This window comes from Neolamprologus brichardi, chromosome 7 (assembly GCF_056152115.1).
Source record: "Neolamprologus brichardi isolate AB-2024 chromosome 7, ASM5615211v1, whole genome shotgun sequence".
NCBI classification, from domain to species: Eukaryota; Metazoa; Chordata; class Actinopteri; order Cichliformes; family Cichlidae; genus Neolamprologus; species Neolamprologus brichardi.
In genome coordinates this window covers 13,900,445-13,914,229 of record NC_142110.1, presented here as the reverse complement: position 1 = coordinate 13,914,229, position 13,785 = coordinate 13,900,445, and the positions used below count along the sequence as shown (strand labels likewise).

The 13,785-nt window shown below is 39.7% G+C and overlaps 2 protein-coding genes across 2 annotated transcripts; both read left to right on the top strand.

The window, feature by feature from the left end:
* The first annotated feature begins 6,043 nt into the window (after nucleotides 1–6,043).
* Nucleotides 6,044–8,593, top strand: nr2e3 (nuclear receptor subfamily 2, group E, member 3). The gene is made up of 8 exons (XM_035907119.2): nucleotides 6,044–6,149; nucleotides 6,418–6,562; nucleotides 6,666–6,769; nucleotides 6,883–7,146; nucleotides 7,307–7,491; nucleotides 7,617–7,857; nucleotides 7,941–8,046; nucleotides 8,186–8,593. Exons 1-8 carry the CDS (start codon nucleotides 6,062–6,064, stop codon nucleotides 8,316–8,318), a joined length of 1,266 nt encoding a protein of 421 aa, XP_035763012.2. The 5' UTR covers nucleotides 6,044–6,061; the 3' UTR covers nucleotides 8,319–8,593.
* Nucleotides 8,594–10,606: 2,013 nt separating this feature from the next.
* On the top strand, nucleotides 10,607–13,557 carry stoml1 (stomatin (EPB72)-like 1). Its single transcript, XM_006789279.2, has 7 exons — nucleotides 10,607–11,065; nucleotides 11,441–11,547; nucleotides 11,628–11,777; nucleotides 12,483–12,686; nucleotides 12,768–12,975; nucleotides 13,051–13,251; nucleotides 13,350–13,557. The coding sequence occupies exons 1-7, from the start codon at nucleotides 10,924–10,926 to the stop codon at nucleotides 13,553–13,555; spliced, it is 1,218 nt and encodes a 405-aa protein (XP_006789342.2). The 5' UTR covers nucleotides 10,607–10,923; the 3' UTR covers nucleotides 13,556–13,557.
* The last annotated feature ends 228 nt before the right edge of the window (nucleotides 13,558–13,785 follow it).

The window sequence follows — 13,785 nt, the reverse complement described above, 5'->3', positions numbered from 1 at the left end:
GAGGAATTATAAAAACAGCAACCCTTTTCCTAGGTTTGCCAACCATCCTGGAATAAACACTTAGCCACCTAACGGTGACTAAGTGCTTATTCCAAATGGGTGGCCGTCTTATCCAGATGGGTGGCCGTCTGCCTGTAAAGGTTGATTGGAAGTGAAGAGAGCAGAGTGAAAAGAAGTGTGCAGTGATGAATAGACACTTGGGAGGCTGTTGGGCCAGAAACCACAGATATGTAAGCACAAAGGTACAGAGGACACAAAGGAAATAATGTGTCACAGTGATAAAATGCATAGAGAGGTTCCTGTAGCAGCATAACTAGACAAAAGACACATGACTGTGTCTGGCCTAATTATAAAGCTTATAAAACAGATAAGCATCCTTTCAAAAGCATAAAGGCTGTCTCTTACCCAAGTCCTACACTATATAACAGACCAATCTGAGCAAAACAGTCCACCTGAGACCAGTGTACAACTTTCAGCTTTACTTTGATGCCATATAAAAAAATAAAACTACCCATCATTCCACTTCTCCAATTCAGGCTACCACAGGGCAAGAGATAGTACACCCTGGACAGGTCACAAGTCTGTCGCACAGCTAACAGAAACAGACAGACAGCCTTTCACACTCAAATTCACACCATTATGAGCAATTTAGAATCACAAATTAACCTAACTTTACATTTTTGGACTGTGGGAGGAAGCCAGAGTAGCTGGAAAGAACCCAGAAATAGAGAGACCATGCAAACTCAACAAAGAAACGCTTTGGTCAGATTTAAACCCAGGACCTTCTTGCTGCGAGGCAGCAATCCTAACCACGGCGCCACTGTGTTGCTACAAAAGCAATATAAAGTGCAAAAATGCTGCAATGCCCTAAGATGCCATAACAGAGTCTATATAATGCTCAGAGCATTGGTGCAGCACTGCTCTTACACAAAGAGACACTTTCAATTCTCTCTGGCTGTTTGTGTTTTTACACAGAAATCGAGACTGCTTCTGAAGTAACAGCGGTCATGACCCTTGTTATTGTAAGTGAACTGTAATGTGTAAGCCCATAAATGTTCCAGTGGGTCATACAGCAACTCTGATTCATCATTTGGTCTTACTTAGTTGGTTCACTTTTGTAACACAGTCTAGTGGTGTGTGTCTCCCTCTACAGACCACCTAGGGAATGACTATGTTAAAAAAATAAAATAAAGGCATTGAACTATGTGAATAGCCCTGTTTTAAATCATTTTAGGATGTTGTTGTGAGTGTCCGTGTATATACATGACTTCTATCGGCTGCTTCTTTTTTACAAGTCTTTACTGTTGCTGCAGTTTAACCTATTATTTTTGTGTGCTGGACTTTTACTTGAGCCCTGTGGGCTTTGTTAAGTAAATCACTTAACCCTGGCTTATTTTGACATTTATGGGAAATAGTCAACTGATCCAACCAAATAAGATTAATTTGTCAGCAGAAACACAGATTTCACAGTAGCTGTTAGCGAGCATCTGTTGAATAGAGCTGACTTTACTCTGATGTGGGCCAAGATAGCTGATTTTGTCATTGCGTGGATTAAAGCAATGGTAGCAGATGGCAAGGAGGGCCAATCCCTATCCTTAGTGCTGACACCTCACTCCTTGTAATTCATCTGATTGGGGTGGAGTTGGGGGAGGGGGAGGGGGGCCCCCAGGAAATGCTGAACCAAACACAACAAAGCTTAAGCAAGCAAGCTCGGTTAACCTATCACTGGGGCCATTTAGAATCACACAGACATGCTGAGTCCTGTGTAATCAAAGCTTGTGCATATGTTAATATATGGGGAATAATATCATTAGCCTGTCAGGGTTAGGGTTAGTGTGCTTTATTTTCTACTTATTTGAGGTGGTTAAGTTTAGATATAAGTTGGTACAAAACTTACAAATGTAATAAAAACATTGGGGGTTTTAAACTTATTACTATTTTGAACTTTAATTACTTTAATCTCGAAAAAGTTCAAGTTTAAATGAATAAAAATCCTAATCCAAATAAAGAATGGTCATTTATTTTATGATTTGGCAAATTTGAGGATCCTGTAGAGAACCACTATAACTTTAAAAGTTAATCTCACTCTTTGACAACTGCTGACATTCAAGGAGATTATATCAAAAAGCTGCTTAGATTGATGCAAAGACTTATGAACTAGCATTCAAGGGCATCCTGCGAAGGACAATAAAATTATGCCTTCCTTGTTTTTTTCAGGGCACGTAGTTTTTATGCAATGCACCTCACTACAATAATAAGTCTTTAATATGCACAAAATGTAGATATGCGATATAAGATAATGCCATTCCTGACCCTTAAATGAATGCAAGGCATTTGAAATGACCCATGCATTTGAGGGTTAAAGTAATGAGCAACTGATCTGTTTGATCTGACAAACAACAGAGCCAAGGTTTTACTGGTGACGCGTGTCCAATCACATGACCAGCACTGTCCTCATAAATGTTTCCACTAAATACATAATCATCTAAACAGCTCATGGCAGCATGCTGCTAAAGATTGTTCTGTGTCTGCACAACAATCACAGGGCTGGGCAGGGAAGAAACGTGACAGTTATTCCTGGCAGATAAAAGACTCAAAGCAGGAGCTTGCTGATGGCTGCAGCATCTTAACTGTGCGGAAGAGAGTCAACTCCTCAAAAAACTGAGCTAAAAAGGACTTAACATGTGTAGTTCCTAGTGTTAAGAACAAAATAATCATCTCGCCCTGACATGTGAGGAACACATGTGCTACAAAATCTGATGTGGGAGTCCAGGTTGCCATACTTAAATATGTATTTCTGACTTATGAATCTCCTCAGAGGTCGTTTTCACTGTAAATTTATACTGTCACCAAGTGTGAAGTGTAAATGCTAATGTGCTAAATTAAGGTGTCCAGAGTGTATGGACTTTCAAAGCCTTACTTATTACATCAAATGCTACATTTGCCTTCACCGGCACAGAAAGTTGAGTGGATTTATATAGAAGTGGGAAACAAAGAAAATAGCAGCAATAAAGGAGAAGAAAATAAAAATAAAAATATCAAAGAGAGTAATAGTGATGACAAATGAATAAAAATATCCATTCAGCCATCCATCCAGTCTCCCTGATGCATCCACCAGAGTGTGTGAATGTCAGGTTAAAAGTGCTTAAGTAATAAAAAAAACCCACTTGTATGGATAAGGCCTGTAGTAGGAAAACATCTGATATATAACTACCAATATAGTATAATAAAAGCGATTCACATACCACTCAGAAAATCTCTGGTTTGTCATGAAAACTATTTTTTTTAAATATATTTTACTTATACACTTATACTAAGCTCTTTCTAAATATTTCTTGTGTCTTTCAGTCATTGTCCAAACAGAGTCAGAGTTGAAGGTCACTGACACTCAAAAAGTTCCCACTTCATCACCACCAAAGAATCCAAACTAATCACCCCTCCTATCATATGCGCTTGATGCAATTTTTCATCAAGGACATCTGACAGATCCTTCTGACCCAGGCAGTCACCTCCAACTTAATTTTGTTTTCCGGTACAACTTCCTTACCAGTCTTTCCCTTCTAATGGCCTGTCTCCCTCCCTTCAAACCCTGATGGGCAGCATATGGGCTCTCCTCCCTGACTCTGGTTCTGCCAGAGGTTTCTTCCTGTTAAAAAGGAGTTTTTCCTTCTCATTGTTGTCAAGTGCTCGCTGACAGGGGATAATCTGATTGTTGGGATTTTCTTTGTATTATTGGAGTGTCTTTACCTGACAATATCAAGGACCTTGAGGTGACTGTTGTTGTGATTCGGTGCTATATAAATAAAATCGGACCGGAAATTGAATCGAATTGATCCTTTTGCACATCTTACAGCAAAATATTACTTTTATTGATCAGTCTCAAGCATAAGCCATTACATTTTCAGTCTTTACAATCTCTCCACTCTTTCTGCATAGCCTTTTGAGGCAGGCGGCTGTGACATCTGTTTCTTAAACTAAAGATTCTAATATACTTGTACTCCTGCTCATTTGTGCACTGATTTTAATCTGGTTAGAATCAGTTTGAGATTTTTTTTAAGAATTTGTTTTTTGACTTTTGTAGAAAAAAAAGTTTCAGAAGAAATTTCTACTTTCTGAGACTACCTGAATAGCTGATACTCAGATTGCTATAGTTATTCATTCTCTCGTAAGCTGATGGTAAGATAACTGACAAAAGGTTTTGTAATTATCAGTTAGTCTTTTCATATAATTTCACAAGCTACCACAGCGTGTCAAACCTGTGAGTGTTATAGGTTCTGGGTTTACGTGGCCCCATGTGCACAGCAATAATTTGAAGACGACCCATGCTTAATCCATTTATACACCAGTTTAGGGCAACAAAAAGAGCTCTGTTTTCAATGCTAAGTTGGTCTCTTAAATTCAAGAGTGATTTACTGACATGATATAATTCAGTCTATGTAGACTGTAGGAATCATTAGTATTAGTGTCTTTGTTATGGTGTTATATGTGGTCAGCTATATGCAATATTCAATACAGAAAATAGTGTGCAGATTTCTTTAGATTGTTGAGAGATGAGAATTTCCGTAAAGCCATTCAAGGCAAGAAAGGATTCATTTGAGTTAATCTAGTTCAAATTTTCTTAAAAAATAAGTTGCATCACTCAATTAGGCAGACGGGGGCTTCAGAGAAAAGCCACCATATGGCAGTAAAATGGAATTAAGGTTCAGCCCTTTGCTGCTCTTTCAATCTTTGTGCTAATTCTTTTTCTTCTCATTATGCTCTTTCGTGACCCCTCACCCAGAAGGAGATCACATTTCATTGAAGGTTAAGCTCTTTTGCTAATTTGGGGTGGCTATCTTCTCTTGAGGTTGTTAATGTCATTGACAGAGCCAATATGGCACAGAAGGAACATCTTAATTCTGGTATAAAACAAAGCAAGAGAAGACAGTCTGCTGCTGATGAGCACTAATATAATAGTTTGCTGTTGCTGTTTGTTGGCTGTTGCTAGCAGGAAATTTCTTCTGCAAATCATGCTTACAGTGACACTCATACAATCCTTTCAGTGCAGAACTGTAGTGCCATGAGGCTAAACTGCATCTCTGAACACATGAGCAAATAAACCAACACTGATGTTTTTAGGGAGAAAAAGTTGCTGTCTTGATACAGAAATAGACTGATTATAGTAATGTGGGAACATCGTTCACAGCAGAACAGAACAAAACAGGATGGGAAGAAAACAATCTAGGAGAAAATTCAGTTTTTTTTATATAGTGCCAAATCACAAGAGCAGTCCCCTCAATGCACTTTAAATTGGAAATAAATAATAACTAATGATTAGATGTTCGAGTGGTGTAGAAACACTCAGTGCATCATGGGACACCCCCAGCAGCCTAGGCCTATTGCAGCATAACTAAGAGTGGATTCAGGATCACCTGTTCCAGCCCTAATTATATGCTTTGTCAAAAAGGAATGTTTTAAACCTAATCTTGGGTGACTGTCTCCCAAATTCAAACTGGGAGCTGGTTCCATAGGAGAGGGACCTGAAAGCTAAAGACTCTGCCTCCCATTCTACTTTTAAATATTCTAAGAACCACAACTAACAAAATAACCAGAGAGAGAAGAAGGAAAGAAAGAAGGAGCGAGAAAGGAAAGAGGAATGAATATACTTAGTGACTGTAAGTGGTGTGACTGATTGATTTACCCTTATAGACGGTAAAGATTAAGAGGATGACAAATCAGCATTTGCTTACACAGCGCCTGGTGCTAATCTCCTTGTCTTCCTCCAGACGACTCAAGCTCTCACACTCATTCTGGAGAGAGAGAAAGAAAGAAGACGGTGAGTTGTATCTCCCTTGACCCCACCTTCATCAGATTTAAGCAGTACAAGAACATCAGCACTGTATCCAGATCACTCAACAAGGCTTATTCTTTAAGGATCTTCCCAGAAGCTTTCTGTGAGGTAGTGTAAAGAAAAAACTTTTGATCAGCATGTTTTTGGGAAAATTGTGGCCAGTACTTTATCACAGAAAATAGTTCATGCAAAACAGGAAGTCATCTTGTGTTTATATGTCTTTCAGTAAGGATGGAGGAGCAGATTTCAAAGATGAACATGTTTTCATCAGACACCTTGAAGGACTTCACGCAACAGAGCACAGACGGAGCTCAAGCAGGTGAGCCGTTACTTACAAATTACTACAAATGTGCAAGATTTTAGAAAGCTTAGATGATGATTGTTAAAGGCTTCTCAGTACAGCAGACTAGACTCATAATTAATGCTCACAAAGTTTTAAATACATAGATTTACACACAGAATCTGACACAAAGCTCAAAATGCGTAAAAGAGTGAGCTAATTTTACATCAGTCTGTAGTTAAAACAGCTTTGGTGCTCAAAAGAATCTGGAGTGATTTCAAGTATTTCTACTATCTATTCTCTACAGAAAAAGGTCTGCGTAAATCGTTTGGCCAAGGCCTGCTTTGTAAAGTTTGCTCTGACTCAAGCAGTGGCAAACACTATGGCATCTTTGCCTGTAACGGCTGCAGCGGCTTCTTCAAGCGCAGTGTGAGGAGAAGACTCGTCTATAGGTGGGCAAGTGGCTCTGTGAAAGGCAGCTGTACATAACAGGAAAACAATCATAGGACAATTAATGACGTGCATTTGAACTCCGTCTGTGTCTTTATTTCATAGGTGTCAGGCTGGAAATGGCAGGTGCCCTGTTGACAAAGCGCATCGAAACCAATGCCAAGCTTGTCGATTAAAGAAGTGCCTCCAGGCTGGCATGAACAAAGATGGTGAGAAACTCAGAAAAAGCTGACCTTGTAGATATTATCTGTGCGTATTGATATGAAATATCTAAAACCTCGCTGTGAGATGGTGTAGCTTTTCCTGCGCTTTGTTGTGGCAGCTGTGCAGAATGAGCGACAGCCTCGAAGCACAGCTCACGTCAGTCCGGACTCTATAAATGTCGAAACCAAAAAGGAGCACCTGGTCACCACGCAAGCGCTCAGCCCCTCTGACACCTACTCAGCAGTCATCTCCAGGCCTTTGGTCACGTCGTCAGCTCCAATTTCTGCCACAGTAAAACCTTGCAGCAACATAAGTAACAACCACCGCTTTATGGTCAGCCTGCTGACTGCAGAGACCTGTGCAAAACTGGAGCCAGAGGACGGTAAGATCAAATGAAAGAGGTCAAATAACTTGGAAGATAGAGGTGTAAACCTATTTGTCTTGAAATGAGTAAAAATATTTTGAAAACAGACTTTTTGATTTGACTTTACGGTGTGGGATATTTGGATTGTAATGCCTATGTCTCTTTTTCTGCTACACAGCGGAGGAAAATATTGATGTGACAACAAATTCGGAGAGGGACCTCACTCCCTTCGACAGACGTTTGTCCCCTTATACCTCCAGCTGTCCGGAGAATGTGTATGAGACATCGGCACGACTCCTCTTCATGTCAGTCAAGTGGGCAAAAAATCTGCCTGTGTTTGCTCACTTGCCATTTCGTGACCAGGTGAGGCCTGTAGACAGATATTTTTTCTTTGTGTATTTGCATCTTAAAATGTTTTTTGTTTTTTAAACATATAAGGATAGTGTGTGAGACTAATGAGATGCTCAACATTTCTGTGAAATCCTCAGGTGATTCTTCTTGAAGAAGCTTGGAGTGAGATGTTCCTCCTGTGTGCCATCCAGTGGTCTCTGCCCATGGACAGCTGTCCTCTTTTGTCTCTGCCAGACCTTTCTACCCCACAGCAAGCCAATATCAACCTTCTTACTGCCGACCTGCAGATCTTAGAAGAAGTCTTTAGTCGCTTTAAAGCCCTGACTGTTGACCCGACAGAATTTGCCTGTCTGAAGGCCATTGTGCTGTTTAAGTCAGGTAAGGAATCACTGATGCAGCGATGGTAGTCACTGATTTCTGGATCACCAAACCGATGTCTGCTGTTTGAATCTCCCACGCAGAGGTACGCAACCTTAAAGATCCAGAACAGGTGGAGAATCTACAGGACCAGTCACAGGTGCTGCTGGGGCAGCACATCCATTCAGTGTATCCCAACCAGGGTGCCAGGTAACTGCACTTTCTTTCCTAACAAAATACCACAAAATCTTCAAACATAATAACAGCTGGAGAATGTCAAATCCCCCCCTCACCCCACCACACACACAGAAACACTAAGCTCGTACTCTTTTTGTTTTTGTCCAACAAGGTTTGGGAGATTAATTCTTCTGCTGCCTTCCCTCCGCTTTGTGAATTCAGAGAAGATCGCTAAGCTGTTCTTTCAGAGGACTATTGGCAGCACACCCATGGAGAAGCTGCTGTGTGACATGTTCAAAAACTAAGCATACAGAGGAAAACTTCCTGCAAGCAACAAGCTGTGTGACTGTTTAATTCATGCATTCTGCTGATGACTTCTGTCATGTTTAATGCAAAAAAGCCTTTATGACAAAACATATTTTGACATATTATTGTTTGAAAAACACAGTCATGAATGGATCAGAGACATTTATGTGAAACTGTGCTTTTTTCCCTCAAGTCAAAGGCAACTTCTGGTTATGGCATTCTATTAAAGCACATTTTTCTGTTAAGTTATAACCACAAAGTCATCTTGTGAAGCTTACAGCTAGACTTAATCATTCAGTGTACTGAGTAACAAGCGAAATAACGGTACATGCCAGCAAACATGTTTTTAAATGTTTTAAATGTCTATAAATATGAAGTTGTATTGTCAAGTATAATGATTTCTGGGATTTTTTTTGTAAATAAATAATGCAATAAACACTATAAAATATAGAATTCAGTATTAATCTTCTGAGAAGAACATATATAACACATGTTTGAAACAGAAACCAAAGAGCTCTGATAGGTTTATCTTCCAACTGTTTTGTGACCATCATTTTCTTTGTTGAATTGTATTAAATGTATCAGGTTGTTCTCAATGGTCTGAAAAATATTAAAAGTATGACACAGAGATTACAAGAAAGAGAAAACCATATTTATACTGGATAAAAGATAATTATATCCACAGGTGCTATTAATATTGTTAATATTGTGCATAGTACCTTCAAAATAAAAGAGATAACATTGAATTCATAACGAAAATGTATAGTGCATAAAAATAGGCTTTGGGGTCAAAACAAAAAACTGTGACTTGAACATATAGTGGAGTACTTTTAATATGTCCATGTTACCTTAACAGATGGATTATAAACATGCGGTGTAATGAAAGGAGGGGCTTCACCTACCTTTAGAATGTGAGGGACCCAAATTGCAGAAGACCTGCAAAATTGCAAAATGAATTAAATAAACACATCATTAAGTCATTAAGTCATTAAGTAATGAATTAACACACACACACACACACACACACACACACACATATATATATATATATATATATACACACACACACACACACACACACACACATGTATATATACTCATTAAATGATTAAATTAAATATCAGTTCATTTCATTTAAATTTCTAATTTTAATGACATATTAAATTAATTATTTAATATTGTTTTTATTTAATATATGTTTTCACTTGTGGCCCTCCGTCTTCAATATGTCTAGAGTGCAGGTGTTTAACAGGTACATTTTAAATGTTGTATATAACCCCTTTGTAAATCCTGTTCACTCAAGTAAATTTACTAATATAAGTAAAGACATTACACATAAACAGTGTTGGGAAGGTTACTGTTAAAATGTATTCCGTTACAGAATACAGAATACATGTCCCAAAATGTATTCTGTAACGTATTCCGCTACGTTACTCAATGAGAGTAACGTATTCCGAATACTTTGGATTACTTATATTATCATGCTGTTTACAACTACATGAATGTACTATTGCTGTGATTTATTACTGTTACTGAAGGTCCGCGGCTCCGAACCGTAGTAAAGGGACCTCTGGCTAATATGTCTGTGTCGGGCTCGTAGCTGAAAACTAGCTTTACTTTATTGTCTGGGTCAACTTTGCTAGCAAGAGACAGAGAGAGGCGTTGAAAGGCTGCTCCAACGGAACTTATTGTTTTTGGAGGAAAACACGAACACGGTGTACAGTCGAGTCTTAATAGCTTACTTACAACTGGGCTCCTCAGGCTCTCTTCTTGGCTGCAGTGGTTATTATTATATTTACATGCTTCCAGCTCCCGTTTTGCTCGATGACAGCTTGTACTTTTCCTTTTTCTCCCTCCCTCGCTCACAGACACATAACGTGTATGGCAGTCCATTCTCCCTGCAGCACGGACTACACTGCCCATGATGCTACATTCTTTAGAGCTATACCTGTAGCATTCTGCCTATTAGCTTAGCACAACAACAACAAAAAGGCCTCTCTCAACCAGGAAACACACTGAGAGAGAGCGTCACCATGTAACCATGGCAACCGTAACGCTGCCGCCTGGAACAACAGAACGTAGCTGTCAAACAAAACCCAAACAGTCCTGACCCGCCACAATATGAAACAGGAAAGTACCACCGTGTAATCCATTTATTTCAACAAAGTAACTGTATTCTAAATACCACCCTTTTAAACGGTAACTGTAACGGAATACAGTTACTCATATTTTGTATTTTAAATACGTAACGGCGGTACATGTATTCCGTTACTCCCCAACACTGCACATAAAAAACACATCGAATCTTTGGAAATTAGTTTTTGACAGATGATCACTTTTTGGCACAACCCGTCCTATTTTAGGGATTATCGGCCACAATCCAGAGGACGGCGCTAATGCGCCTAAAGGCTATTTGACAGCCTCCGTGGCAGAAGAGGAAGAAGCAGAGGCGTACCAAAACAAAAACAGGGAAGCGCATCAGCATAGTGAGCTAACGTAAAAGTGTGTGAAAACAAAGTTTTTGGCGCTCTGACATTTGCTCGGTGCCCGATAAACAGTATGAAGGTGCATTAATTAGGCGATAGCGATTATTTCAAATTACCAATGTTTCAAAACTCGTATCGTCTGCTCCCTCAAAGGGACTTCAGCACTCCGAGGACTCCTGGTCTGTTTGTGGACTCTAACAACTACCACAAAGGCCTTTCGTTTGACTACATCCCCAATGTTACTGAAAACGACTTCACAGGTAGGACACTAGTTAACACGAGCTGGTTTAGGGGGACATAATTTGTGGTTTTAGGGTACGATTGTTATTCACTTCGAAGAGAAAGTAAGACAGACACTTAGCCTCTTTTTCGTAACCGCAAAGGATTTTTAAAAGACGTCAACATAAGTTATATCAAAATACACAAAGAATATAATGAAATGTCTCATATATTAGAGGTGGGAATCACCAGACAGCCCACGATATGACATTATCACAATACTTTAGTCATTTCCTATATTTCATATACTTTAGCATACTAGTACACTTTGTACACTGCCTAGCTCTGGGTGCGAGTAACTTAACTTGACCATCAGTAATGAAAATAACCCCTTCTTGGGGTTTCTTCCCTTTTAGACACCTCCCAGGGATGGTTGTCGTGGATCTGCAACCTAGTTGTCATCTCCCTGGTCTACATCTGCACCTTTTTAACCTTTCCAATAACGGGATGGTTTGTACTGAAAGTAAGTTTGGCTTAAAATTGCACCCATAGCATCTCCACTCACTTGTTGAGAATTAATAGACTTTTTTTTTTTAAATTCAGACTGTGCCAAACTACCAGAGGATAGTAGTGTTTCGTCTGGGTCGAATATGTCCTCCAAAGGGCCCTGGTATCGTCCTCGTGCTGCCTCTCATTGATCAGTGGCAGAAAGTAGATCTGCGCACCCGTGCTTTCAACATCCCCCCTTGCCAGGTAAACTGCCAGACATGCTATTATTGGTATAGCTGGCCTGTGGCATTTAAAAAGATAAATAAGAAGATGTTTCAGCATGTTTGTTAAACATGGTTTTAATAGTCTTTTGGATGAGATCCCCTCTGTCCATATACATGTATGGGCATGTATGTCTGCCCATATACATGTACATTACATGATAATTAATAGCTAAAGAAGTGTTACATTATATCTTTTTATCCTTAAGCCACAGGAGAGGTCAGCATAGGATGAAATACATGATCTGTGTGCCGTTGTTTCCTGGTTTCTGATTGCATAAGATCAGCTGATTTTTCTACTCTTGCCACACTGTAACACAACACTTTTGAATTCTGAATACTGGTAAAACACGTCTTATACGCGTCATTTACCATTTAAAAATGTTTTAAAAGCAGTAACTTCAGTTCCATGAAATGTATTTTGTTTGTGCTGGAGATAATTTCTTCCTTCTCATATGGCTTAGCCTGTCATTCTTACCTTTAATACACTTTAAAAAAAAAAGACAAAAACAATTCAAACTTCAAGCTGATGGCACAATTTATATTCAATTGAGCTTCAGATTTTTGCAAAACCATTCCTCTTAGGAGCTGTGAATGTTATTTACTTAAGAGGAGATGCTTATGTACTAATTCGTTTGCCAGTTTGGCTTCATGTAAGTTCAGCTGTCAGTACACTGTGCTGTTATAGGTGACTACTCGGGATGGTGGTGTGTTGTCAGTGGGAGCAGACATCCAGTTCAGGATCTGGAACCCAGTCTTGTCAGTGGTGTCAATCCAGGATCTGAATGCTTCCACCAGAATGACGGCACAGAAGGCTTTGACCCACAGCCTGGCCAAGAAGACCGTCAGGGAAATTCAAACTGAGAGAGTGAAACTAGGGGAATATCTTGGGGTGAGGACACGCTTTAGCTACTCTGTGCTGATTTTTTTTGCTGTATCAGTTCATGCTTACATTCATGCTTCATGTTTACAGATGGACATAAACGAGATGACTCGTCCTTGGGGGTTGGAGGTGGATAGAGTAGAGCTTACCCTTGGTTCTCTACTGAAAGCCCCAGAGGACAGCCCCTCTGCCCCCCTGATTATGCCCTCTGCACCTGGACTTGAAGGCCTCACTGGCCCCATTCAGCAGTTGGCCATGCACTTTCTGAGCCACGGTGCCACATCACGGCCTCAGCAGGGTAAGACAGAACACTTAAAAAATCTTCTTGCATCTTTTCCATAATTAGTGCTGTAATCTTTACCTCTTTCTTCAGAGGACAGCGTAGCATTTACGGATGAGCTCAGCAGTGCTGCTGAGTCTGTCACTGCCACACCAGGTTGTGTTGAAGAGCTGCTCAGCAAAGTCAAGCTGCTCCTCTCTGAGTCTTTGGTCCGCCAGGTTGGGGCCTGTTATCAGTTTGACATCAGCTCAGGAGATGGACAACAGCGCCGTTACTATGTGGATCTGAGCCAAGGTGATAATTATGTCATGATTATGGAATTTTTAATTGGCGCTAAATGTGTGTACAAAAACATAAAAAATGAAATCTGTCTATTTCTCTTTGTACTTTAGGTAGCGGTGCAGCTGGGGAAGGGTCCTTGTGTCGAGAACCAGATGTAACCCTGAATATGAGTGACCGTGACCTTCTGGACATGTTTCAGGGTGAACTGCGACCAATAGCTGCTTTTACAAGTGGCAGACTTAAAGTCCAGGGAGACATTAAAACAGCCATGAAGCTGGAAGAACTCATAAAGCTACTTAAGAAACATCAACTATAGTACATTTTAATTAATTTATTAAATCTTTAATTTTAACTATAAACTGTGTTTTTCGTGTATGCTGTGACTGAATTTCTGTAATATTCTTATAATTTCTCACAAATTCAAAGTAAATGCTTGTTTACAAAGATAACGTGCTTTCTGAGGGTTATTTTATGCAACACTGTTTGAAACATGATTATAAAAAGAGCCGTGAAACTAGATAAAAGCTTCAGTAATGCGGCAGAGCT

Coding starts and splice junctions, on each gene's coding strand:
- nr2e3 (XM_035907119.2), top strand. CDS start 6,062: ATGGAGGAGCAGATTTCAAAGATGAACATGTTTTCATCAGACACCTTG. Junction 6,150..6,417: donor CACAGACGGAGCTCAAGCAG/GTGAGCCGTTAC, acceptor TATTCTCTACAG/AAAAAGGTCTGCGTAAATCG. Junction 7,858..7,940: donor CATTGTGCTGTTTAAGTCAG/GTAAGGAATCAC, acceptor TCTCCCACGCAG/AGGTACGCAACCTTAAAGAT.
- stoml1 (XM_006789279.2), top strand. CDS start 10,924: ATGTTTCAAAACTCGTATCGTCTGCTCCCTCAAAGGGACTTCAGCACT. Junction 11,066..11,440: donor TACTGAAAACGACTTCACAG/GTAGGACACTAG, acceptor CTTCCCTTTTAG/ACACCTCCCAGGGATGGTTG. Junction 11,778..12,482: donor TCAACATCCCCCCTTGCCAG/GTAAACTGCCAG, acceptor GTGCTGTTATAG/GTGACTACTCGGGATGGTGG.